This window comes from Diceros bicornis, chromosome 4 (assembly GCF_020826845.1).
Source record: "Diceros bicornis minor isolate mBicDic1 chromosome 4, mDicBic1.mat.cur, whole genome shotgun sequence".
NCBI lineage: Eukaryota > Metazoa > Chordata > Mammalia > Perissodactyla > Rhinocerotidae > Diceros > Diceros bicornis.
Window position 1 is genome coordinate 97,733,732 of NC_080743.1, and position 24,889 is coordinate 97,758,620.

Here is a 24,889-nt window from a genome sequence, read left to right on the forward strand (position 1 = left end):
CTGCTCACGAGATATGCAGAAATGCAAATAAGCCATGGAGAACTGTCTCCCAACAATCATACACTTGTTATGGGTGAATTTACCTATCATTGTGGCTTCTTACTCAAGTCTTTCTTGCAACCCAAGCTGCTGCTTATAATTTCATCTCTACTTTGACATTCTATTCTACATTAATAGACTATAAGCTCCATAGAAAGAGGAACACTCTTTAGTTCACACTCGAATATCCTAAGTGCCTAGAACTGGGCCTAGCACAAAGTAGGCACTCAACATACATTTGCTGAATCAGTGAATAAATGAATGGGATCGTAACAGTCATTCTGCTTTATAACGTGTTTTCACTCAATAATACAGGGTGAACATCTTTCAATGACAATAAATATAGACCATTGCTCATTTTTAATGGCTATGTAACTTATTTATTCACATACCTAACTCCCTTATTAGACCATGGGATGCTTGGGACAAGAAACGTTAGACCTAGGTTTACATATCTAACTTGGAACATACCATACATACGCTGAGCAAAACTTAACCTCTCTCAGAGCTTCAGTTTTATGTTTATAAAAGTTTTATATTTGATGGGAACAATACTGTCAACTTTGTAGGTTAATTGTCAGGAGTAAATTAATTAGCATAAGCAAAACTCATAGATGTGCCTCATAAACTGAAGATACTTAAGACTAGTACTCTCCCTATGTATAAGTGGGACTGTTCTAAGATAATATTATCTAAAAAGAGAGAAAATGATTTTAAAAACAACTTCATTCAGGAGTTGAGGTAACTCGAGCTGGTTAAGGGAAAAGAATAAGGCTAACGATACCGAGAAGCAGAACTGGAAAAGCACTTGAACAAAATTTTTCACTTTACTTGACTCTACGGTCTCTTTGAGCTACTTCTCTTCAATGCCGAACTTCCCAGTCATCTACATCCGCTGCCTTCTCTAGCTCACTGCCAGCTCTTCCTTTTCCCGCATTGTTCCTTTTGCCCCCTCCTCTCCATTAGTTTTGTTTTCAGAAATCATGGTTATCAGTACATCCAATGATCTCTTTCAAGACACATTTTTTCATGACTTTATAGTATTATTTTTGTCACAGCTGACTGCTGTCTCCTTGAAATAATCTTCTTCCTTGGTTCTCACGGCATCTTACCAGTAACCAGGAGAACTAAACTCCTCCAAGGACAGACAGAACATAGAACTGTTTCATCTGTGACAGAACACAGGACAAAGAAACGCCATCAAAGTGTGTAAGAACAAAACAGTGAAAATTCAAACAAATGCTTAAAGGCGAATTGTGGGCTAGAGAGACAGTTTAGAATCTCTGGGATCCTCGACACAAGCAGAGTCTGCATTCAGTCAGCAGCTCTTCTCCATGAGCTCCCACCAAGTACTCATAAGTAACACTGAAAACAGGGCAGGAGACTTGAGAGAGCCTCTGTCTGGCAGGACACAGGAATGAACCACCACTCACTTTTCAGGCCCATAACTGTCCCACCTTCCCATGGATCCTCTTTTAGCTTCTTGGAATACTTGGCCAATTGTGTGTTTAAGTCCCTGACAAAGGGTGCCAGCTTCTCCTATAGAACACCCACAATGATAAGACTGGAGACAATGAGGACTGACACAGTACCTTTGTTTTCATGGGTTCAAGCTTGTCCTTCCTACCCCCAATTTACAACCATCTTCCTTTCCCAACTGTCTGTCCTCAGAATGTCAAGCCCCAGCATCAGATATGAAGAGAACAACCTTACAAAGACAGTTCAAATACCAGTAACCCATCTTTGTGTGTATGTATGTTTGTGTATCTCCTAGTGGTTCTGCTTCTCTGATTGAACCCATTTATGATAAATGCTCTCAGCAAACTAGCAACAGAGGGAAATGGCCTCAATCTGATAAAAAGCGCCTATAAAAAACCTACATCTTATATCATATTTAATGGTGAAAGACTGAAGTCTCTCTACTTAAAATCAGGAACATTACAAGGATGTCCACTCTCACCATTATTATTAAACACAGTACTGGCCGTTTTAGCCAATGCAATAACGCAAGAAAAAAAAGATGTACAGATTGGAAAGGAAGAAATAAAACAGTCCCTATCGGAAGGTGACATCATTTTCCATGTAGAAAATCCCCAAGAATATACCCAAAAAACACCTAGAACTAATAACTGAGTTCAGCAAGGTCAAAGAACACAAGGTCAACACACACACAAAATTACATTTTTATATACTAACAATTAACATGTGGAAGTTGAACTTAAACGCAATATCATTTATAATTGCTCCAAAATTAAATATTTAGACATATATATAGCAAACCATGGTGAGGATCTGTATTCCAATAATTATAGAATGCTGATGAAAAGAAACCAAAGATCTAAATTAAAGTAATGACATACCAAATTTATGAATCGGAAGACTTAACATACTAAAAATGTCAGTTCTTCCCAAATTGATATATAAGTCCAAAGCAATTCCTATCAAAATCCCAACAAGGTGTTTTGGAGATATGGACAAGCTTATTCTAAAACTCATATAGAAAGGCAGAAGTCCTAGAATAACTAACACAATTTTGAAAAAGAACTAAGGAGAAAAAAATCACTCAACCTGACATTAAAACTTACTATATAGCTACAGTAAGCAAGACAGTGTGGTATTTACAGAGGGACAGACACACAGATCAATGAAAGAGAATAGACAACACAGAATTAGATCCATACAAATATGCCAACTGATTTTTAATACAGGTGCAAAAGCAATTCAATTGAGAAAACACAGCCTTTTCAAGAAATGGGTGCTGGAGATCCACAGGCATAAAAATCAACTTCAAGCTAAACTGCACACCTCACACAAAAATTAACACAAAATGGACCTTCAACTTAAATGTAAAAATGTAAAACTATAAAACTTTAGGGAAAAAGCATACAAGACAATCTTTAGGATGTGGGGATAGGTTAAGAGTTCTCAGACATGATACCAAAAGCATAATCCATAAAAGGAAAAATTGAGGGGCCAGCCCAGTGGCATAGTTATTAAGTTCATCAGCTCCACTTTGGCGGCCCAGGGTTCACAGGTTGGAATCCTGGGCAGGGACCTCTGTACTGCTCATCAAGACATGCTGTAGCAGCATCCCATACACAAAACAGAGGAAGATGGGCACAGATGTTAGCTCAGGCCTAATCTTCCTCAGCAAAAAGAGGAGGATTGGCAGCAGATGTTAGCTCAGGGCCAATCTTCCTCAAAAAAAAAAAAAAAGGAAAAATTGATAAATTGGACTTCACCAAAGTTAAAAACCTTTACTCTGTAAAAGACCTTCTGAAGAGAATGAAAAGATAAGCTATAGATTGGGAGAAAATATTTGCAAACTGCGTATCTGACAAAAGACTAGTACCTAAACTATATAAATAAGTCTCAATACTCAACAGTAAAAAATAATAATAATCCAAATAGAAAATGAGCAAAAGACATGAAGAGACATTTCACTGAAAATACAAAGATGGCAAATAAGCACATGAAAGATGCTCAACATTAGCCATTAGGGAAATGTAAATTAAAACCATGAGATATCACTATATACTTATCAGAAGGGCTAAAATAAAAAACAGTGATAACACCAAATGCTGGTGATTCAAAGAAACTGGATTAGTCACACATGGCTGATGGGAAGAGTAAGGTAGTTTCTTACAAAACTAAACAATGTGCTTACCATACAGCCCAGTAACTGCAATTCTTGGACATATCCGAGAGAGATGAAAACTTACGTTCATACAAAAACCTATATGTGAATGTTTACAACAGTTTTATACCTAATAGTCAAAAACTAGAAATAATCTAAATATTTGTCACCAGGTGAATGGTTAAATAGTCATACAGCCATATCATGAAATACTAATCAACAATAAAAAGGAATAAACTATTGATATACACAACAACTTGGATGGATCTTAAGGGAATTATGCTGAGGGTAAAAAGCCAATCTCAAAAGGTTACATGCTGTTATTTATGTTACAGACATGTTATTTATATAACATTCTTGAAATGACAAAATTATAGAGATGGAGAACAGATCAGTGGTTGCCAGTAGTTAGCAGTAGGGAGGGAAGGTGTAGCTGTGGCTATAAGAGGGTATCATAAAGAATCGTGATGGCACTGTTCTGTATCTTAAATGTGGTAGTAACCACATTAACCAATTAAAATTAACATTAATCTATTAAAAGTAATTAAAATTAATCTGTTAAAACTGCCTGGAATTAAATACACACACACATACACACACACACAAATGAGTGCATGTAAAACTGGGGAAATCTCGATAAAGTTCAAAGATTTACCTATGTCAGTTTCCTGGTTGTGATATTATAGTTGTACAAGATGTTACCGCTGGGGGAAGTGCTTGAGGCGTATATAAGATCTCCTTGTATTATTTCTTATAACTGCATATGAATCTACAATTATCTCAAAATAAAGTTAAACAAAGTACCAAAAAAAAAACCTTCCCACAAAGCAAACTCCAAAGATGGCTTCAATGATGAAACATATCAAACGTTTAAGGAAAAGATCATTTCACTTCTACACAAACCCTTCAGAGAAAGAGAAGACATTCAATTTATTTACGAGGCCAGCATTATCCTGATACCCAAAAACAGGCAAAAACATAACAAGGAAATTATAGGGTAATATCCTTTATGAACACAGACATAAAATTCTTACCAAAATTGAAGCCAGTAACATATAAAAGATAATTTATCATAAGCAAGTAGGATTTAGCCCAGGAATTGAAATGTTGGCTCAACATTCAAAAATCAATCAATATGTAAATATACCATATTAACAGAATCAATGAAAGGAAATCATATAATCAACTCAATAAATGCAGGAAAAAACCTTAACAAAATTCAACAGCTAGTCATGATAAACATTCTCAGCAATCTAAGAATAGAAGGGAATTTCTTCAATCGGATAAAGGGCATCTACAAAAATCCTTAGCCAACAACAAATTTTTTGGTGTGTGTGTGAGGAAGATCAGCCCTGAGTTAACATCCGATACCAATTCTCCTCTTTTTTGCTGAGAAAGATTGGCCCTGAGCTAACATCCGTGCCCATCTTCCTCTACTTTATATGGGATGCCACCACAGCATGGCTTGTCAAGCGGTGCATCGGTGCGCAGCCAGGATCCAAACCTGCGGACCCCAGGCTGCCAAAGCAGAGTGCACACGCACTTAACTGCTGTGCCACCAGGCCAGCCCCCCTAGCCAACAACAAATTTAATAGTGAAAGACAGGAATGTTTCCTGTCTAAGATAAGGAATGAGGCAAGAATATCCACTCTCACTACTTCCATTCAAGATTCCACTAGAGTCCTGGCCAGTGCAACAAAGCAAGAAAAAGGAAAAGAAAAGAATATAGGTGAAAAACGAAGAAATAAAACTATGCAGTGACATAATCATCTACATAAACTCCCCAAAAATCTGCAAAAAAAAATTTTATAAGAACTAACGAGTAGGTTTACAAAAGTTGCAGGATGTAAGGACAATAAAAAAAAAAAAAATCAATTGTATTTCTATATACCCATTATGAACAATTTCATATTGAAATTAAAAAAAAAATACCATCTAAAATAGTATTAAAAACATTAAATATAGGGCCGGCCCCGTGGCTTAGCGGTTAAGTGCGCGTGCTCCGCTGCTGGCAGTCGGGGTTCAGATCCCGGGCGCACACCAACTCACCGCTTGTTTCGCCATGCTGAGGCCGCGTCCCACATACAGCAACTAGAAGGATGTGCAGCTATGACATACAACTATCTACTGGGGCTTTAGGGGAAAAAAAAAAAAGACTCATTCAAAAAAAAAAAAACATTAAATATATAGGGATAAATATAACAAAATATGTTTAAGATTTGTACACTGAAAAATATAAAACGTTGCTGAGAGAAATGAAAGAATACTTAAATAAATGGAGAGAAAAACCACCATCATAGATTGAAAGATTCAATACTATAAAGACTACAGTTCTCCCTGAAATAATGTATAGCTTCAACACCATACCAATCAAAACCCCAGCAGTCTTTTTAGCAGAAATTAACAAGCTGATTCTAAAATTTATATGGAAATGGAAAGAACCCAGAATAGCCAAAATAATTTTGGAAAAAAGAATCAAGTTCAAAATATCACACTAGCTGATTTTAATACCAACTATAAAGACACAAAGTACTGGCATAAAGGTAGACACCTAGATCAATGGAACATGTTAGAGAAACTGACTTATATATATGGTAAACTGATTTTCAACAAAGGGGAAAGGATCATCTTCTCACAAATGATGCTATATCAAGTGCACATTCACAATACAAAGAAATGAAACTTGACCCTTACCTCACAGCATACATAAATATTAACTCAAAATTGTTCATAGACCTAAATGTAAGAGTTAAAAACAGAAAACTTCTTGAAAAAAGAATAGTAGAAAACTTCATGACCTTGGATTGGGTAATGATTCTTAAATAGGACACAAAAAGCACGAACTATAAAAGGTGCCACTAAGAAAAAGACAAGACAAGACACAAACTGGGAGAAAATATTTGCAAAATACATTATTGCACTGTACAAAGGACTTGTATCAAGAATATATAAAGTCTACACAGAAATCAAAATATAATGATGTACACCTGAAATTTACATAATTTTATAAACCAGTGTTACCACAAAAAAAAAAGAACATATACAGAATTTTTACAATATTAAGAATGTAAATCCGAACATTTAACCAAAGTATATGGATGGCAAATGAGCCATGAAAAGAGACCCAAAATCATTAACCATTAGGATTAAATCAAATGCAAATTAAAACAATAATGTTATCATTATACCTACACACCTACTAGAAAGGCTAAAATTAGGAAGGCTCACAACGCCAAGTGCTGATGAGAATGTGGAACAACTGAATTCTCAAACACCACTGGTGGGGATGCAGTACGGTACAATTATTTTGGAAAACAGTCCGGCAGTTTCTTATAAACACTTATCAGACAACTCAGCAATCCCATTGCAGGTATTTTCCAAGAAATGAGGATTTAAAAGTGTCCTACCCTAGTTATTTTTTCCAAGATATAAATAAAATGAAGTTTCATTATTTATATCTTCTCTATTAGCTACCAGCAGTGTTTAAAAAAATTTTTTTTAATCTGCTGCAAATACTTGGGAAATGTATCCACCCTTACCTTGGAGTCAATGACATTCAATTACAATTATAAAAAACATACACCATCCAGTATAGTTTTGCAAACCTCAAGCCAAGACTCATTAGTGGATATTCTATCGGGTCAACACTAACATTTTTTAACAACATGATACAGAACAGAAAACAGAACGTGCCCCACCTAGTAGGCTAAATACCATTTGGAAAATCTTATTTTAGTTGTGTGTGTGTATCACAAGTTGCCATTTAAATGCATTTTTACCGTGTATTGTGGTCAAAACATTTGAAAAGCACTGACCTAAAACATACCCGTAACATAAATCTTATGCCACCAGAAGCTCCTATGCCTTCTAAGCACTTTCATCCTGTACCAGGGGGAATGAAATCCACCGTAGTGATACTTAGTTGTCTGCAGTTATGACTGGTAATATGCCTTTGGTGGCCTTATCTTTAGGAATTATCTGCATATTCTACCAAATATATCTGTCATATTTGATAGCCATTTTTCACTACTAAAATCAGACATGTTTCAACTTTCATTGAGATTGCAAGACTAAAGAAACAACATAGAAATATTCCACTAACTTTTCCCCCGTAGCTAACAAGGAGGCAAAAGTCAGAATTTACTGACCCTCATGTATTGTAACTTGGCAACACAGTATGAAGAACTTGGTAAGTCTGAATGCAGATGTATTCAGAATATACTAAAGAGTAATCTAAATGCAAAATTATCCATTTCACTACATATTGACTCTAATGATATTCGAAGGACATAGACTTCCTAATCCCCTAAGTAAAAGATTTCGGTCTCCACTATAAAGTTGTCATTGGCTGCCTGCTATAGTCTGAATGTTTCTATCGCCCAAAAATTCCTTTGCTGAAATCCTAACCCAAAGGTGACAGTACAGGAGATGTGATCTTTGGGAGGAGATTAGCACTGGATTAGTGCCCTTATAAAAGAGACCCCAGAGAGTTAGCTCCCCCTTTCGCCATGTGAGGTTACAGCAAAAAGACGGCTATGAAGAAGCAAGCAGGCCCTCACAAGACGCAGAACCTGACCGTGTGGGAACCGTGATCTCAGCCTTCCAACCTCCAAAATTGTGAGAAATAAATTTCTGTTGTTTAGAAGCCACCCAGTTTATGGTATTTTGTTATAGCAGCCCAAGCTGACCAAGACACTGCCTCATCACAACTTAAACATTTTATGTTAAACATTTTATACATTACAGCAAACAACTCCCTCAAAAAGTTTCTTTAAATTATTATTTTGTTAATTACTGTCTTTTAATTTAGAAGGGTTAGAAAGTGTAAATTCAAGTTGTAGGCAAGTCTGTCTAAAATGACAGAAATATCAATAGAAAGAGGAAATGTACAGAAATGATAGTTTTTTATAAGCAATGTTTATCTTTATAAAACTGTATAAATATATACACAAATGAAATATATGTGGCTAATAAGTTATTATAATAATCACTAAATTCCAAAAGCGCTACTCTATAGCTAGAATACAGTACCTTGAGAAACTGAAACATTTAAACCTACAGGTGTCCCTGACTCTGGACTCTAACAATTACTCTTTAAAAAAATAAGTCCTACACTGAAATTTAAATCAGACTCATAAAGATTACAATCCCTGGCCTAGCCTCTGAATCCATGCTAGACCAAACAACACTCTATTGGTTCAGGAGAATCTTGTGAACTTGGGGACTATAAGTAAATATGTACATCTTTTTCTTCTAAATAACATATGATAAATTATTTATCTTCATTCCCACAATATAAAAAGATATTTTGTGAACTGTAATTTTCTTTGATGGGAGGAAAGGAGGTAATTAACCAAATTTAAATAAAATCACCTACGAAGCTTGAATACTACTACGGGAAAGACACATTATGGTGAAGTAATTTGAAATGTAAATGTTACAAGAAAAATCTGTCAATTCATTCTATCCCAATTTTATTGTTATTTAGCAGTAATTCATTATTAGAAATACAAATAATGGAAATAAATCCGAAAAATATTTAACCTACAAAATCGTGATAAACAAACAAAATGTTTAAATAGAAGTCTCAAAAAAAAAAAGAATCTATTTACTTTCCAAAACCCTTGGACTTGGACTTTTTAAAAGGAAAGCTTTATAAGACTACTTCAAAATATCATTTTTAAAAAATCTCATTAATTCAGGATTTTGCTGTGTCCTGAATACTAAATCAAGATTAGCACTGTGGTGTGGAAGAATGAGATTAATGGTGTAAAGAAAGTCTACGAAGGCCAAGAAATTACTGGACAAGCTATTTTCAAATACTTAGAAACCATTTTGAAAGGAAGCTGTTGCAAGAACGTGCTAATTATAAAGTACATATTATTAGCACATTTAATATATTATTTAAGATAAGGAACTCCCTGTATGTATATACATATATTTGAAAATCTATAATTTAGACTTTCTACTAAAGTCAGTAGACTCTCACTCTTCAATTCCCCTCTACCCAACACACAAACTCCACCCTCACTAGTGACTTAGAGTAGAAAGGGAAAAAGAAAATGTATGGTTTTGTTAGATTTTAATTGACTCTATCATAGATACAACTGAACTAACTGAACCAGAAGAAAACATTAATATATAAACCTATATATAAGTACTTAACTGTCCAACTATTTGAGATAAAGGACCAAATCATAATTCATTCTTGCAGAACACAGTATTCAAGTTTGTTGTATTAAACTAGAATTTCTTTCTCAGGGAACAAACATTAAAAGAAATACTGCACATCTTTCTCGGTTACTGGCTTACAAAAAGCACTCTCTATTGACGTTTAATTTTAAAACGATTAATCACCACTCTAGGTACTCATCGTAGAACAAATGCACAAAAATCATGTACAAGGATGTTCACTGCAGTGCTGTTGGTAACAGGGACCGTCCACTTAAAGAGGAAATGTTGAGTCAACTGCGGTACCTCGTACTGTTAAATACTAAGCAACAGTTTAAGACTGAATATTCAGATCCTTTTTACTGCCATGGAAAGATCTCCAAGATGTAGTGTAGAAAAAGCAAGCCGCAAAACAGTGTTCACAAAATGACACCAATATGCAGGTCTCACACAGACACAAAACTATAGCATTTCTATACGCACATATGTGCTTGTAAGAATGCAAAAGAAAGTCCGGAAGAGTATTCAGGAAACGGTGTCACCTCTAAGGGTGTGTGTGTGAAATTGTAATGGGAGGGATCCCAGGAATTTTTGCTTCACTTTTACTGAGTTTTTACAAGGAGAATGTATTCCTCTTTCACTTGAGACACAAAAAAACAAGAATAAGAAAAAAATGCTTGCTAACTTCTCTCAAATAATTTACAAACCAGAACTGTCAGGTGTAATGAGATTTCATTTTCTTTTATTGACTTGAAGTCAAAACCAAATAACATCAACAAATACTTACCTAGCAAAAAGTGACAAAATTGGAAGGAAAAAAATTTTAAATGATGTTGTCTTCTCTTCAAATAAAAAACAATGAGAGATTAAAGAGTAAGGAAAAGATTGCACAGGAAGAAACAAAGCAGACCCTTACTAAACAGGCCCACCTTGAAGATACCGGGCTTTTGAGGCAGCTCAGGCGTGACCCAGAATTCTCACCAAACCACTTTACCCAAAACGAAACAAAGTGGAATACTGTTCCCTCAAGTATTGAAGGTTGTTTTTAGGAAGCTTAACTAAGAAACAGTAAATGCCAAGTGTGCTTCGCGGGGGTGGGAACAGGACCGTGAAACCCTACACCTCCTTACAGCGCTCAGAACCACGCCAACAGCGAGGCACCGGGGGCGCGGGGTGGGGCGAGCTCGGCCGACACTTGCAGGGTCTGGCTCGGCGCCGCAGGACAGTTGACGCCGAGTCCGCCCGGAGGTGAAGTCCCCGAGGGTGGTCAGCGCGTCGCCGCCCACACCTGACCCTCCAAGATGGAAGGGACGGGGGTCAACAAAAACTTAGGTCCTTCGGCGGAGCGAGGAGAGCGTTGGAGGCGAGCAGAAGCGCCCACTTCTGCTCCAAACGAAGCAGCTGCGGGGGGTTCGGCAGGTCTCCTCCCGAGTCCCACTCCAGAAGCGACCCCAACACCCCTCCTGACCAGGACTGTCTGCCCCGGTCCGGCCCCCGAGGAAATCCCAGCAAGGGCGGCGCCTGGCAGCAAGCGAAGAGGGTTGGCGGCGGGAGGACAGGGCGCAGGTCCGCCGGCCGAGGGCCACCCAGCGCCTGTCCGGGCGCCCCCGCCGAGGGCCGTCCCGCCTCCCACACCCCCGCGGCGACGCCCCCTCCCCCACCTCTGGGCGGCGACCTCAGCGCCTCCGCCCCGGGGCCCCGCTCACCCAGGTAGCGGTTCCGCAGCCGGGACGGGTCCTCCAGCCCGAGGGACCTTTTCCTCACGTCCCACAACAGGTGTGGGCAGGAGCCACGCCGAGACATGGCTCTGCCCGGCCGGGGCGGGACGGCAGACCACCGCGTGGGGGAGGGGGAGGGGACACGCGGATCAACACCCGAGTGGCCCCGGCACCATCCGTGCGCCGGCCCTCGCGGGAGCAGGGGCTTAGACGGCGCCGCCTTCGCCCCCGAAGCCCGGCCGCGCCCGGGCCGGAGCTCGCCTCATACTCTCCTTCTCAGACTACCCAGAACATCCTGAGATCAGCAACAGTCCCCTCCCTCGGCCCCCCTCCCACAGGACGAGGAGGCGGAGGTGGCCGCGACTCCTCCCTCTCCTCTCCTCGTTCTCGGCACGCTCCCCGCCAAGCCTCTCTCGCGAGACGACGACCACCCCGGGGACTGATGCCGGCGCGTGCCACGGCGCCCTCACCCTAGAAAAGTGGGTTCAGGCCACTCTAGCCAAATCCTTAATTCTCTGCGGATGAATGAGGAATAGAGAGAGAAGAGGCTGAGATCTGAAGTCTGTCGCTCACGAGTCTCGTTCCAAAGGAAGCAAGAGTTGTGCGGCGTCATCTTTAGTTGGGGCACGGAAGGCCCGGAAAGCCCATTTTAACTGCGGGCCTCCTTGATCAAAGTGAAAGGGGATTACACCGGCGCAGCTTCACTTTCCCTTCTCCAACATGGCCTCGAGGGCAGGAAGGAGAAAGTGGAGCTTCGCGCTGGGCCCCGCCCGCGCCGCGGGGCGGGCCAATCGCCGTGGGCGGCTCCGCTGGCGCACGCGCGCTGCCGGCAGGGCTTCGGGTGGACGGTGAGGCAATCCTGTCGCCACCTGTTGCCGTGACTCCTCTTCCGCGTCGGCGGCGGGAGGGCGGGAGGCGGGCCCGGGGCGGGCAGTCGCAGAGCTCCCGCCCCTCAGCCTTCGCTCACCTCGGTCCGTAGGTGGTTCGCTGGGGGCAGGCTGCGCCGCGGGGAGGGCACTGTCGGGGAGAGGAGGACGCGAGGCGCTGTGGCAGCGGAGGGTGACGAGCTGCCCTTCGTTGTCGGCCGGGGACGCGCACGCGGCCAATCTCCCACCCGGCCGCCCACGATCGCGCGTCCGCAGAGATGTCGGCCGCCGGCGCCCGGGGCCTGCGGGCCACCTACCACCGGGTCCTCGATAAAGTGGAGCTCATGCTGCCTGAGAAATTGAGGCCGCTGTACAACCACCCGGCAGGTAATGGGCCCAGAATGGCGCCTACCGAGACCTTCCCCCTCTCTCCCTCCAAGGTAGACCCTCAGAGGCCCGCTGACCGCCCTGCGGCTGGAGGCGTCGCCCACAGCCCCCACCCCTTCCCCGCGAGCGAATCCGCGCGCTCGCCCGTCCTCCCTGCTGCTCGCTTTCTCTCATCCAGCAGCTCGTAAACCTGGGATTCAGCGCCCTTCGCGACCTTTGTCGCACCCCATCCCTTAGGCACGATTCAGCCCCGGGCCGGGCCTCTGGGTGTGCTCTTCCCCGGGCCCCCGCGAAACCCTCCCTCTCTCCTCCTGCGCTCCACGGGTGGTGGTGTATGGACGGCGCGGAGCTGTCTTGTCGCCCCCGAGGGTCTGGAGTAAAGGTCATGCTTCTTCAGCTCCAGCTGGCAGAGGCCGGCGGATGCCTTCCCCGGGTTCAGAGTCAGTGTCCTTCCTCATCCCATAGGACTGGTGTCTTTAAGTCTGTCCTTCTTTATGAAATTACTGAACAGGCTCTCCCTGGACCTTTTCGTGTGGACAGACGTGGGTTTAATGCTGCTCTGCCGCTTTCTGTAGGTGTGACCTTGGGCAAAATTCTAAATCTCTTAGTTTCCGTAAAATGCGGTCGATGTGCGAATTAAAAGATAGCATATGTGTTTGATTCTTCGCAAATGCTCAGTAAATGTTAGCTCTCTCTTGTCCTGTTGGAGAACAACGTTCTTATGGTTGAAAAAAGTAATTCTTTAAGAAACTGGAAGATCCCAATTCCTCCAACTCTTTGTTTGAGATCCAGAATTCTGTTGTCTCTCCTGTGAAAAGGGCATAATAATACTTACTTGGCAGGGAGGGAACTATTCTGAAGTCTCTTTCAAGCCTAAGACTTAGAAAACTAGAAAATGTGTTATAAATTGAAATATAGAAGTGCAACCGAAAAAGTGGCCCTTTTTTCCTTCGTAGTTAAATCTGTCTCTGCAGTTGGTGTCATTAGGAAAGTTGTCCATTTCCAGACGTATCTGACTACGAGTGGCTCTGACGTCTGAACTGGTTACTAAATCTGATTTCCAGTTTAATAATGGTATGAACTGTATCTTGGGATTATACTTTAGGATGATATTATTTTCTACAGCATTATACCCATTATAAAGTTGATCTTTAAGGAGAGGTATTTATTGACGAAGAGATTTATTTAGTTTATTTGCCTTTTAGTTCTTTCAACACCCAATTTTTTGGAATTGTGCTGTGTTCTGTGGCAAAGATTCTCGGGAGGAAGGGTTGGGCAATGCTTCTGTTCTAATCTTCGCTTTAGAGTCAACTGAATTCAGTGGAGTCAACTCTGACCCTCTGTGTTTGGGCTGTAGGATAACGCGGGATACAGGAGGAGCAATTTTAGACTACTTTAATACAGGATTGGAGCGTAGTTTTATCGGGATCTTTTCTAAGGCCTTGGCTTTAACCACCTATAATCATTGCTTATAATACTTTATTCAATTTTCAGAATGAAGAGGAGTTACGTTTCATGTTTCATTTGTAGATTGTGCGTTTCGTCTGGATATTCTTGCATTAGTTCAGTTACTGTAACCCCTTTCTCAGTGTAGTGGAAAAAGCATAGGCTTTGAAGCCAGACACACCAAGGTTTGAATCTTGGCTATGTGACCTTGTCCTTAAATTCCTCAAGCCTTAGTTTCTAATCTATAAAATGGAGATAATAATTATCACCGTTTAAGGATTATTGTGAAAATTAAATGATATGATGTCTGTAAAACATGTAGCAGAGTGTTTGCACTTAGACTGTTAACAAATGTTAGTTCCCTCCCGTCTAACCAATATGCAGGGTAAGAACCTATCCCTGCAAAATTATTTGTGATTGAAAAGTTGTAGGCAGGCTGGCCCGGTGGCGCAAGTGGTTAAGTGCTCGCGCTCTGCTGCGGTGGCCTGGGGTTTGCCGGTTCGGATCCCAGGCACGCACCCCCGCACTGCTTGTTAAGCCATGCTGTGGCGGCGTCCCATATAAAGTAGAGGAAGATGGGCACAGATGTTAGCTCAGGGCCAGTCTTCCTCAGCAAAAAAAAAAAAAAGGATTGGCATCGGATGTTAGCTCAGGGCTGGTCTTCTTCTTCAAAAAACAAACAAACAAACAAACAAAAATTATGGGCTGACCCCGTGGCTTAGCGGTTAAGTGCGCGCGCTCCGCTGCTGGCGGCCTGGGTTCGGATCCCGGGCACACACCGACGCACTGCTTCTCCGGCCATGCTGAGGCGGCATCCCACATACAGCAACTGGAAGGATGTGCAGCTGTGACATACAACTATCTACTGGGGCTTTGCGGGGAAAATAAATAAATAAAATCTTTAAAAAAAAAAAAAAAGTTGTAGGCACACCAATGTAGAAATGGAGAAGCATGAAAAATATAACTGTTGATTCACTAGTATTGAATAAAATCTGAAGAAACACTGACTATTGTTCCGAGTTATCCAGAGTGAGTATTCAGTAGAATTTTGCATACTATTTTGCATAATGGTGTATTATTGAATCATCATTTAAACCTTAGACTAGATTCACGTGCTGGAGGTTTTGCCAATGATATGCAAGGCTAGGATATTAACAGTTAGATATCATATGTTGCTGATTCTAAGTTTTGAGATTCAATTTTATCACTGGCAAGTATGTCTAGACAAGTAACAAGAATATGTCTTTATATAGATATATATTCAAGTTAGAGTGTTGCATTATATATGTATTATATACTATAGTTAGACCTGTGGCCTTCATCATTCATTTACCTATGTGTTGTTCCTGGCGCATCATGATCTACCTCTGTAAAGTAAGAATAGAGTCCTAACCCAACGTGTGCCCCAGCAAGTTCAGTGCTCGTAAGTTATGACACTCTCCCCACCACCTCCTGACTATAAAAGTATGTGACTCCACACTAACCAGCTGCATAGCTATACTCTAGGTATTTGTCATAGAAATAACCTTGAAGTCATACCACCCAAGGTTTTCTTAAAAGCTTAGTCAGACAAAAAAAGTCATTAGTGGAGGACTGTCATTCCTTTGTATTTAAGAGCTCCAAAATGGGGTAAATTGTCCAAGGGGTGCACAAGATGAAACACTGTAATGTGGGAAGAAAAGAAAAAACTATTAATGCTTACTATTATTTTCTCCTTTTAAAGTTTCCATTGTGTATATATCTCATAAAAATATATTAGTACAGTTATATATATGTGTGTATATACACACAACTGAATTCCACGGAGTTAACATATGTGTGTGTGTGTATGGAATATATAAACTATATACGTAGGAGATATGTGTGCAAATTTTTTTTACTATAGGGGCATGTGTTCAAAAGAAGCTAGGAGACCGCAGCTCTAAAGAGTCTAAAAACTATCCTAGAAGGTGGTCAAAAGGTATAAACCTCCAGTTATAAGATAAACAAGTTTGGGGGATGTAATGTACCACATGCTGTAACGTACAATACAACAATACTTTATTGTATATTTGAAAGCTGCTAAGAGAGTAGATCTTAAAAGTTCTCATGACAAAAGAATTGTAACTAGGTGAGGTGATGGATGTTAACTAAACTTACTGTAATAATCATTTAGCAGTATATACGTGTATCAAATCATGTTGTACACCTTAAACTAATACAATGTTATATGTCAATTATATCTCAATAAAACTGGGGAAAAAATAAAATAAACAAATAATGAAAACAAATTAAAAAATACCCTTCGGTTAAGTCAGCCCAGAAAACAGCAATCTGAACCATATTATTTTAGGTCACTGTAGCTTTGCTTTTATTGAATTACATTTTGGCTTAAATGGAAGAACTTTTGAAAAAATAGTTCTGTGAAATTTGCTTCAGTGCTTAGTGTGCTACTGCTGAGAATATCATTCTCCACATTACATGGTACTCTCTCTCTGTGAAGGCTTATAAGAAAAGTTACTTTAAGGCCTTAATAACAGGAATATTAGTATTTTTCCTAGGTAAGAGAATTGTCTTTTCTTTTTTGTCTTAAAGACCTAGAGAATGTTTTTAAAAATAAAAACGTACTAGGGGCTGGCCCAGTGGTGCAGCGGTTAAGTGCGTACGCTCCGCTGCTGCGGCCTAGGGTCGCAGGTTTGGATCCCGGGCGCACATCAACACACCGCTTGTCATGCCATCCTGTGGTGGTGTCCCATATAAAGTGGAGGAAAATGGGCACAGATGTTAGCCCAGGGCCGATATTCCTCAGCAAAAAGGAGGAGGATTGGCATCTGATGTTAGCTCAGGGCTGATCTTCCTCACCAAAAAAAACAAAAAACTAAATAAACAATATTAGCAGTGTTTGTGAGGGACTATCTTTATCATAAATATTCAAAATTAAATACTAAGGGAAATGACGTTGTTCTAGGTAGCTTAATACAACTTAGTTCAGACTATATATTATTTTATTATATGTAAATATAGCCAAATGTGGATCAGATAACTAGTATAGATAGCCACATAGTTATAAATTAACGTAGTTGTTTAACATCTCTGTTAGAACAATTTATTTTCTTGCTACAGAGATTATCTGATGAATTTTAATGACAGTCTAGGATAGTTATCTAAATATCTATATTATATTATATATTATATCTGTATTATATACTATATATAATACATCTATATACAGATATATTCTTAAATATATATTTAATATATATTATGTTTAAATGTATACACTAAATATATAAATATACATATATTATTTTTTACAGTAATAACCTCTGTTACCTTAAAATTAAAGAATGAGAACCAAAATGGAAAGTTGGGATTTCAAATACAACTGTAAGATATTGATAAAAAATAGAGTATCTTTAAACAGTTACCTACCAAGAAAGTTGAATTATTCAATATTTATTGAGGGCCTACTGCAAATTAGGCACTGTTCTGGCACTTGCAATATGTTAGTGAATAAAATAAAAATCCCTTGCCCACAGAGATTTTGTATTCTCAGAAGAAACCATAAAAGGAATACAATCCTTGCTGCAGTTGTTTGACACTTAACTTTTGTCCACTAACCTGATTTTAAACTAATTTTAAAAATTAAGACTGTTTATGCCTCACCTAATTTGATTCATCAGATGTACCAAAGGAGAAGCAAGCCCTAAGAAGAGCTATAAATAACTTGTCATTTCCAAGTCATGTAAGAATATTAATTTTGGTTATAAGAGAGTATGAAATATGTTTAAAGTATGGTATGATATGGTAGAAAGAGGACTAGGATCAAAGACCTGTGTTCTGGTCCTTGCTCTGTCCGGAACCTCCTGAGTATAAGACAAATTACTTAACTTCTAAGTGGCTTTTCTTTTTCATCTGTAAAAATAAGAGAGTTTGGATTTTCCTTAAGTTTCTTTTCAGCTGGGATAATCTACAATTTGGTATCTCTACTAGGGCTTTTCCTACTTTCAGAGCCTTCAAGAAACTCAGGTTTCATTGGAGAAGACCATATAATTATTGTTAGATTAGGATTTAGGGATCTAAGTTTTTATCCTTGCTGTGCTATGTATTTTACGCAAGTAATTTCACCTCTTTGGGCCTCATTTACATGATTTATAAGATGAGTACCTGAACTAGATGATTTCAACGATCTTTCTAAATCTAAAAGTCATTGATTCTCTGTAACTGAAGAAATATGTAAATTAGAATGCATCAACCCTAAAATGCATATTAGCTGTCTTAGCTATCTTAGCTAGTCGCTTCACCTGTTATTTTACTTTGGACTTTGCACCAAAACCTGTTTTCAGTCAACATTTTAAAAATGATTATATACCTGTGATGTTTTGGATACTGTTTGAGTAATTTTTGACAGTCAATATCCGTGTCAAAGAGTAACCTTTACAAATTCTAAGGATTTGTAAGTGGTTTGTCACATGATAGCCAACAGGTGGACTTGCATAATATAGGGAACTAAGAGGAATGTTGAGGGATGTTGAAAAGCAACAAATCATAGGGAAATGGCCTGAAAGGAGAGGAAGAGATAGAGGAAAGCATTCAGTAAGAAACTTTATGTTTCACGTTGGGACATAGTGAGCACCTCAGTTCATTGTATGTATGTGTGTATGATTGCAGGTGTGTGAAAGTTAGTTATTCTGTTCTAGGAAGAAAGTCTTTCCCTAGGGAGAGAATCATAGACAGTAAATGACACACTTTCTGGGTAGAATTTTTGTAATATTTCGTTAACAGTAATTCCTCTCAGATAAGGAAATTAGGAAGTAAATTTATGTCATTATTTTATCAACCGGTTCATCAAAGTTCATCAGGGCAACTAGCTTTGTTATTTTGTTTGAAAATGTGTCTCTTATATTTTTGGTTATGATATTCCCTTGCAGAATTTCTCAAATTCTAATGAAAGTTTGAACTTTAAAAAACATCAGTGTCACTTTAAAAATAAGACAAATCCATAACAACACAAAAGAAAATGACCTTTATATTGTGCTCTGTACTTTTTGTTATGCTTGAAAATAATCCATAGTTTTAAATATGTGTATATGTATATTTTTTGAATACTTTTTTGATATTTCCAAATTGTCAGCATTTGAGGCCTTTTTCAGCTTCCAAGAGTGGACTTCTAAGAAACAAAATGAAAATGTGTTAATTAATAGATACTTAATTCTTTGTCTAAAAGAATGTACATTTATATCTGATGAGGATACATTTCCCTCATCTTGGATTCCAAATTAAATTCCTAAGAGGTGATTTTTATTCAGTATAGTTTCAGCAGTGCAAATTTTCTACCTAATCAAGTTTTTTCATTCATCATAATGAATGTTAGCTAGATACTCTGCTTATACTTCTGCTTATCTTGATTTTAAGGTCAAAAATCACTTCAGGTATCATAATTATTTATCTTATTTTTTTAATACTCTCCTGTGAAAAGAGCTGTGTCGTTGTATAGAACATAAACCTGTTTATCCCAGGTATAGGAAGACAATATGACTTTGTGCTCTCACTGTGTGAGTGATCTCTATTTCCAAATGCTTTGTTTTGTCAAAACTTTATGTTTTAGAAATGTTGAAGTAAGTTGGAATGTTTCTTCATTACCATTTCTGCTATTGATTGATTGCTGTTTTCAGGAAGACGGCCTCTGTACCTGAATTCATACATGTCTAAATTTATTTGACTTATTTACTCTTAAGGTAGAAAATGATTAGCTAAGATAAAATGGAAGAGTGAACTAAAATAAGTTTTCTTTAAAATTTTTTGTTAACCCATTGTATGATCACAGGTATTACTAGCCATTTTTTTCCTTCAACAATGAAGAAAACACTGTTTGTTTGCATTAATAGACATCCAACTCCGATTATTTGTGTCACTTGTCAGCATACCTTCATATCTCGGAAAAATTAGAAAGTTAGAATGTCTTATATACTTGCTACTGATATTTTTTCCCTGTATATTTTATTTTATTTTATTGAGGTCATAATAGTTTATAATATTGTGACATTTCAGTTGTACATTATTGTTTGTCTGTCACCATATATATGTGCCCCTTTACCCCTTAGGCCCACCCCAACCCCCTTCCCCTCTGGTAACCACTAATCTGTTCGCTTTGTCCGTGTGTTAGTTTATCTTTCACATGAGTGAATTCATGCGGTGTTTGTCTGTCTCTGTCTGACTTATTTCGCTTAACATAATACCCTCCAGGTCCATCCATGTTGTTGCAAATGGGACGATTTTGTCTTTTTTATGGCTGAGTAGTAGTCCATTGTATATATATATACCACATCTTCTTTATCCGTTCATCAGTCAATAGCACTTGAGTTGCTTCCATGTCTTGGCTATTGTGAATAAGGCTGCAATGAACATAGGGGTGCATGAGTCTCTTTGAATTGTTGATTTCAAGTTCTTTGGATAAATACCCAGTAGTGGAATAGCTGGATTATATGGTATTTCTATTCTTAATTTTTTGAGAAATCTCCATAGTGGAGTTTTCCATAGAGGCTGCTCCAGTTTGCATTCTCACCAGCAGTGTATGAGGGTTCCCTTTTCTCCACATCCTCTCCAACATTTGTTATTTTTTTGTCTTGGTAATTATAGCCACTCTAACGGGTGTAAGGTGATATCTTATTGTAGTTTTGATTTGCATTTCCCTAATGAGTAGTGATGTTGAACATCTTTTCATGTGCCTATTGGCCATCTGTATATCTTCTTTGGAAAAACGTCTGTTTATATCCTCTGCCCATTTTTTGATCTAGTTGTTTTTTTGTTACTGAGTTGTATGAGTTGTTTACGTATTTTGGAGATTAACCCTTTTTTGGATATATGACTTACAAATATTTTCTCCCAGTTGGTGGGTTGTCTTTTCATTTTGTTCCTGGTTTCCTTTGCCTTGCAGAAGCTCATTAGTCTGATGAAGTCTCATTTGTTTATTTTTACCTTTGTTTCCCTTGCCCGAGTAGACATGGTATTTGAAAAGATGCTTCTAAGACCAATGTCAAAGGCTACTGATATTTTTATTTTATTTTATTTTATTTTATTTGTGAGGAAGATCAGCCCTGAGCTAACATCCATGCCAGTCCTCCTCTTTTTGCTGAGAAGACTGGCTCTGAGCTAACATCTATTGCCAATCCTCCTCCTTTTTTTTTTCCCCACAGCCCCAGTAGATAGTTGTATGTCATAGCTGCACATCCTTCTAGTTGCTGTATGTGGGACGCGGCCTCAGCATGGCCGGACAAGTGGTGCGTCGGTGCGCGCCTGGGATCCGAACCCGGGCCGCCAGTAGCAGAGCGCGCGCACTTAACCGCTAAGCCACGGGGCCGGCCCAGCTACTGATAATTTTAAATTCAGTGCTTAGAAGTTGTTAAAGTAATTTAGGGTTTGTTTGTAGTTTAAAATGATTCAGTAACTAAAATATTCGTACCTCTCTGGGTCCAGGTTCTAGCAACCGTAATTTCATATTTAAAGTTTTTTTTGTTTGGTTTGGTTGTGGGGTAGAGGGGCAGGTAATATTTTAGCATTATCACCTAGCTCGAGGCAGTTGAGTCAATTAGTTACCAGGCAAACCGATGAAAAGCTTGACTGTTCATTAACCCTGGTAAAGAAACCAGAACCTAGGCATTGCCCAGGAAACAATTTCTGGGGTGTAGAAGAGGAAGCATCAGTTTCAAAATAGGAAGAGAGGAGTCTGCTGAGGAGTTCAAAGCCAGAGACTAAAACAATGTGCTGACTTACCCTTGAGTGGTGAAGCCAAGCTTCGTGCAGGGAGAAAAAATAAACCTAGTAATTGATACTGCATGTGACCTAGAGACTTTGTATATGACAAAAAAATAAATAAATAAACCAGGTGTGATGATAGGAATCTCCAAAGCTCAAGCTAAACAAAATAAGCAGAGAGTTTGAAGAGATTGACTTATAGGACCAGTGCATTATGGCATCAGACTCATGGGAAGAATTTTCAGGAGCTAAAGAGTAGTGCCATGGTCTAACATAGTGCTCTGTGTTCACTGATGAGTGCAAGTCTAGTAAGCCCTGCTGTAAAGGGAGCCCGATGTCCCTAGAGATGAGTAAATAGTGAATTCCAGCCTTGATGATGAAGTGTTGAGGCAAATCTGGGTCAGACCCAAAGTTTGAATATCTTTGATTAGCACCTATTCTGGACATGGTTAATTCAATTCAGTTCTGTTCACAAATATCTGTTATTTGTCAAGGAAAAGTAAGAAACAGGCCTTGTCTTCAAGGCCTTGACTAGTTAAAGCGACAGATGCTTAAACAGATCATTTTAATTGTTAAGTGCAGAAAACAATAGAAGAATACCTAGGCTGTTTTGGGAGTTCAGAGAAGGGGCATTTAACCTGGAGTTGTTAAAGGAGGCTTCCCTGAGAAGCTGAAACCCAAGATGAGTTTTTGAAGGATTTTAGGAGTTAGCCAGATGAAGACAAGGCAGAATATTGGGAGGGGACAGCATCAACTAAGGTTTAGAGCCATAAAACTTCATGAAACTAGTTGCATTTTTACCTAGCGTGTCAGTCCACCTAGGCCAGAGTTTCTTAACCTTGCACTGTTGACATTTTGGGGGGCTAGATGATTGTTCATTGTGGAGGCTGTCCTGTGCATTGTAGGATGTTTAACAGCATGCCTGCCTAGAGGAGGGGATCATTACATGGCTAGAGTTCTAGGTGTAATGGTGGCTGTGATGAGAACAATACAAAGTTTAAGGAACTGGGTAAAAGATAAGTACAGTAACCCAGAAATTGAATATGGATAGATTTTCACTCAGTTATAAGAACATCAAAATTTAGAACTCAGTAGTTTTAATTCTCCCAGTAACCTTTTCAGCACTGTCTCCAAATTTGCTCTACAACTTAAAATATGGAAAACTTGAAGGTACGTAGGAAAACATGAAAGTGACTAGCTATCACATGTGTGTGAGAAAATGAAGTTGAGCATTATAATTGTTTTGGATCACAAACAAAGACAGGGCCTGTGCCAAGATCTTCTAGTGTTTGCAGAATTATTAGTCTAAAGATGGTATCCAGCTCCTTTGAAGACTGAGAAAATAAGACTTAGATTGCAGACAGACTTTAGGATTAGGTTTAAATGTTCTAGGAAATCAGCAAACTTACCGTAAAACTCTTAAAAGTAGAAGCCAGGGCCGGCCCGGTGGCACAAGCGGTTAAGTGTGCACGCTGTGCTTCGGCGGCTCGGGGTTCGCAGGTTCGGTTCCTGGTCGTGCTCCAACGCACTGCTTGTCAAGCCATGCTGTGGCGGTGTCCCATGTAAAGTAGAGGAAGCTGGGCACAGATGTTAGCTCAGGGCCAATCTTCCTCAGCAAAAAAAAGAGGAGGGTTGGCATCGGATGTTAGCTCAGGGCCAATCTTCCTCACAAAAAATTAAAAAAACATATATATATATATAAGCCAGACTTATCAATATGTAAGTATCAGATAAAAACAACGTAAGAGGGGCCGGCCCCGTGGCGTAACGATTAAGTGCACGCAATCCACTGCTGGCGGCCCGGGGTTTGCAGGTTCGGATCCCCGGCACGCACCAAGGCACCACTTTTGTCAGGCCGTGCTGTGGCAGTGTCCCATATAAAGTGGAGGAAGATGGGCATCTGTGTTAGCTCAGGGCCAGTCTTCCTCAGCAAAAAGAGGAGGATTGGCATGGATGTTAGCTCAGGGCTGATCTTCCTCACAAAAAAAAAAAAAAAGTTTATGATTTTAAAGAATTTTTCAGTTGTTTGCATATGTATATACACATATGTACATTATATATACACATACATACTTACATATTAAAGTCTAAACTCTAGTTAATATGAACTGCTTCCAATTGTGCTGGCTAACTCTTCTTTTTATTTGATGTCTATTAGTGGTAGGGGTACAAGTATGTACTATTTAGCCACTAGCCTCAAGGAAGTCATAATTTTGATAGGTAAGTAGATTTACAACTAACTACAGTAGAATATTTAAAGTACACTGTAATAGATTTTTAAATCCCACTATATTAAAATCACACTGAATGAATGACTTTAGCTGTAAGACCAATGCGAATTAGTTTGAGAGGACTATGTTAAATTGTGGAAGAATACTCCAAAATGCATAACATTGCCATCAGTTAATAACACTAAAGGCAAGCAATAGTTTACACTATCCCTGTGACACTTTTCTAGAACCACTTAGTAAGCAAAAGTTATAGAGGGAGTAGATGCCATTTTTACATTTTTCAAATTTCTCTTCTTAATGTTAAGATTAACAAACTACTTTTGATAGTAGTTCAACCAAAATGCACCCCAAAAAGGAATGTTATCGCTGGGTTCATTTTCACTTTGGGATGATGGTATTACCTAAGTGTGAAACTAGTGTGGCTTTGATGAAAACACTTTAGAATTAAGTTTCCCTAAAATGTTTTTATGCGGCTCCCAGATATGGTTTTACTTAAACAGCCTTCCTGTGCTTAGGTCATTAAAAGCCGTCACTGTATTTTGTTTACCAACGCATCCCCTGTGCCTGGTACATTGTAAAGCACGCAGTAATTATTATGGCTGAATGAATGAATGGTCTTGTCTGCAACAAATTAAACCCAGCACTACACCTGGGTCTTAA

At 39.2% G+C, this 24,889-nt stretch overlaps 2 protein-coding genes across 7 annotated transcripts in view; one reads left to right on the top strand and one right to left on the bottom strand.

Annotated features, from left to right (window-relative positions):
- The window catches only part of DCAF6 (DDB1 and CUL4 associated factor 6), a 141,763-nt gene extending 129,974 nt beyond the window's left edge, over positions 1-11,789 (bottom strand). For 2 of the 6 annotated variants that reach the window (XM_058540133.1, XM_058540130.1), the window contains exon 1: positions 11,554-11,789. In XM_058540133.1, coding sequence (XP_058396116.1) covers positions 11,554-11,650 — 97 coding nt within the window. In that variant the 5' untranslated portion in view covers positions 11,651-11,789. The remainder of the gene's footprint in view (positions 1-11,553) is intronic. The other 4 variants (XM_058540129.1, XM_058540126.1, XM_058540127.1 and 1 more) reach the window with 3 other exon arrangements.
- An 826-nt stretch (positions 11,790-12,615) lies between these two features.
- MPC2 (mitochondrial pyruvate carrier 2) overlaps positions 12,616-24,889 on the top strand; it is a 37,994-nt gene continuing 25,720 nt past the window's right edge. The window contains exon 1 of the mRNA XM_058540138.1: positions 12,616-12,818. Within this exon, the coding sequence (XP_058396121.1) occupies positions 12,710-12,818 (109 nt within the window). The 5' untranslated portion in view covers positions 12,616-12,709. The remainder of the gene's footprint in view (positions 12,819-24,889) is intronic.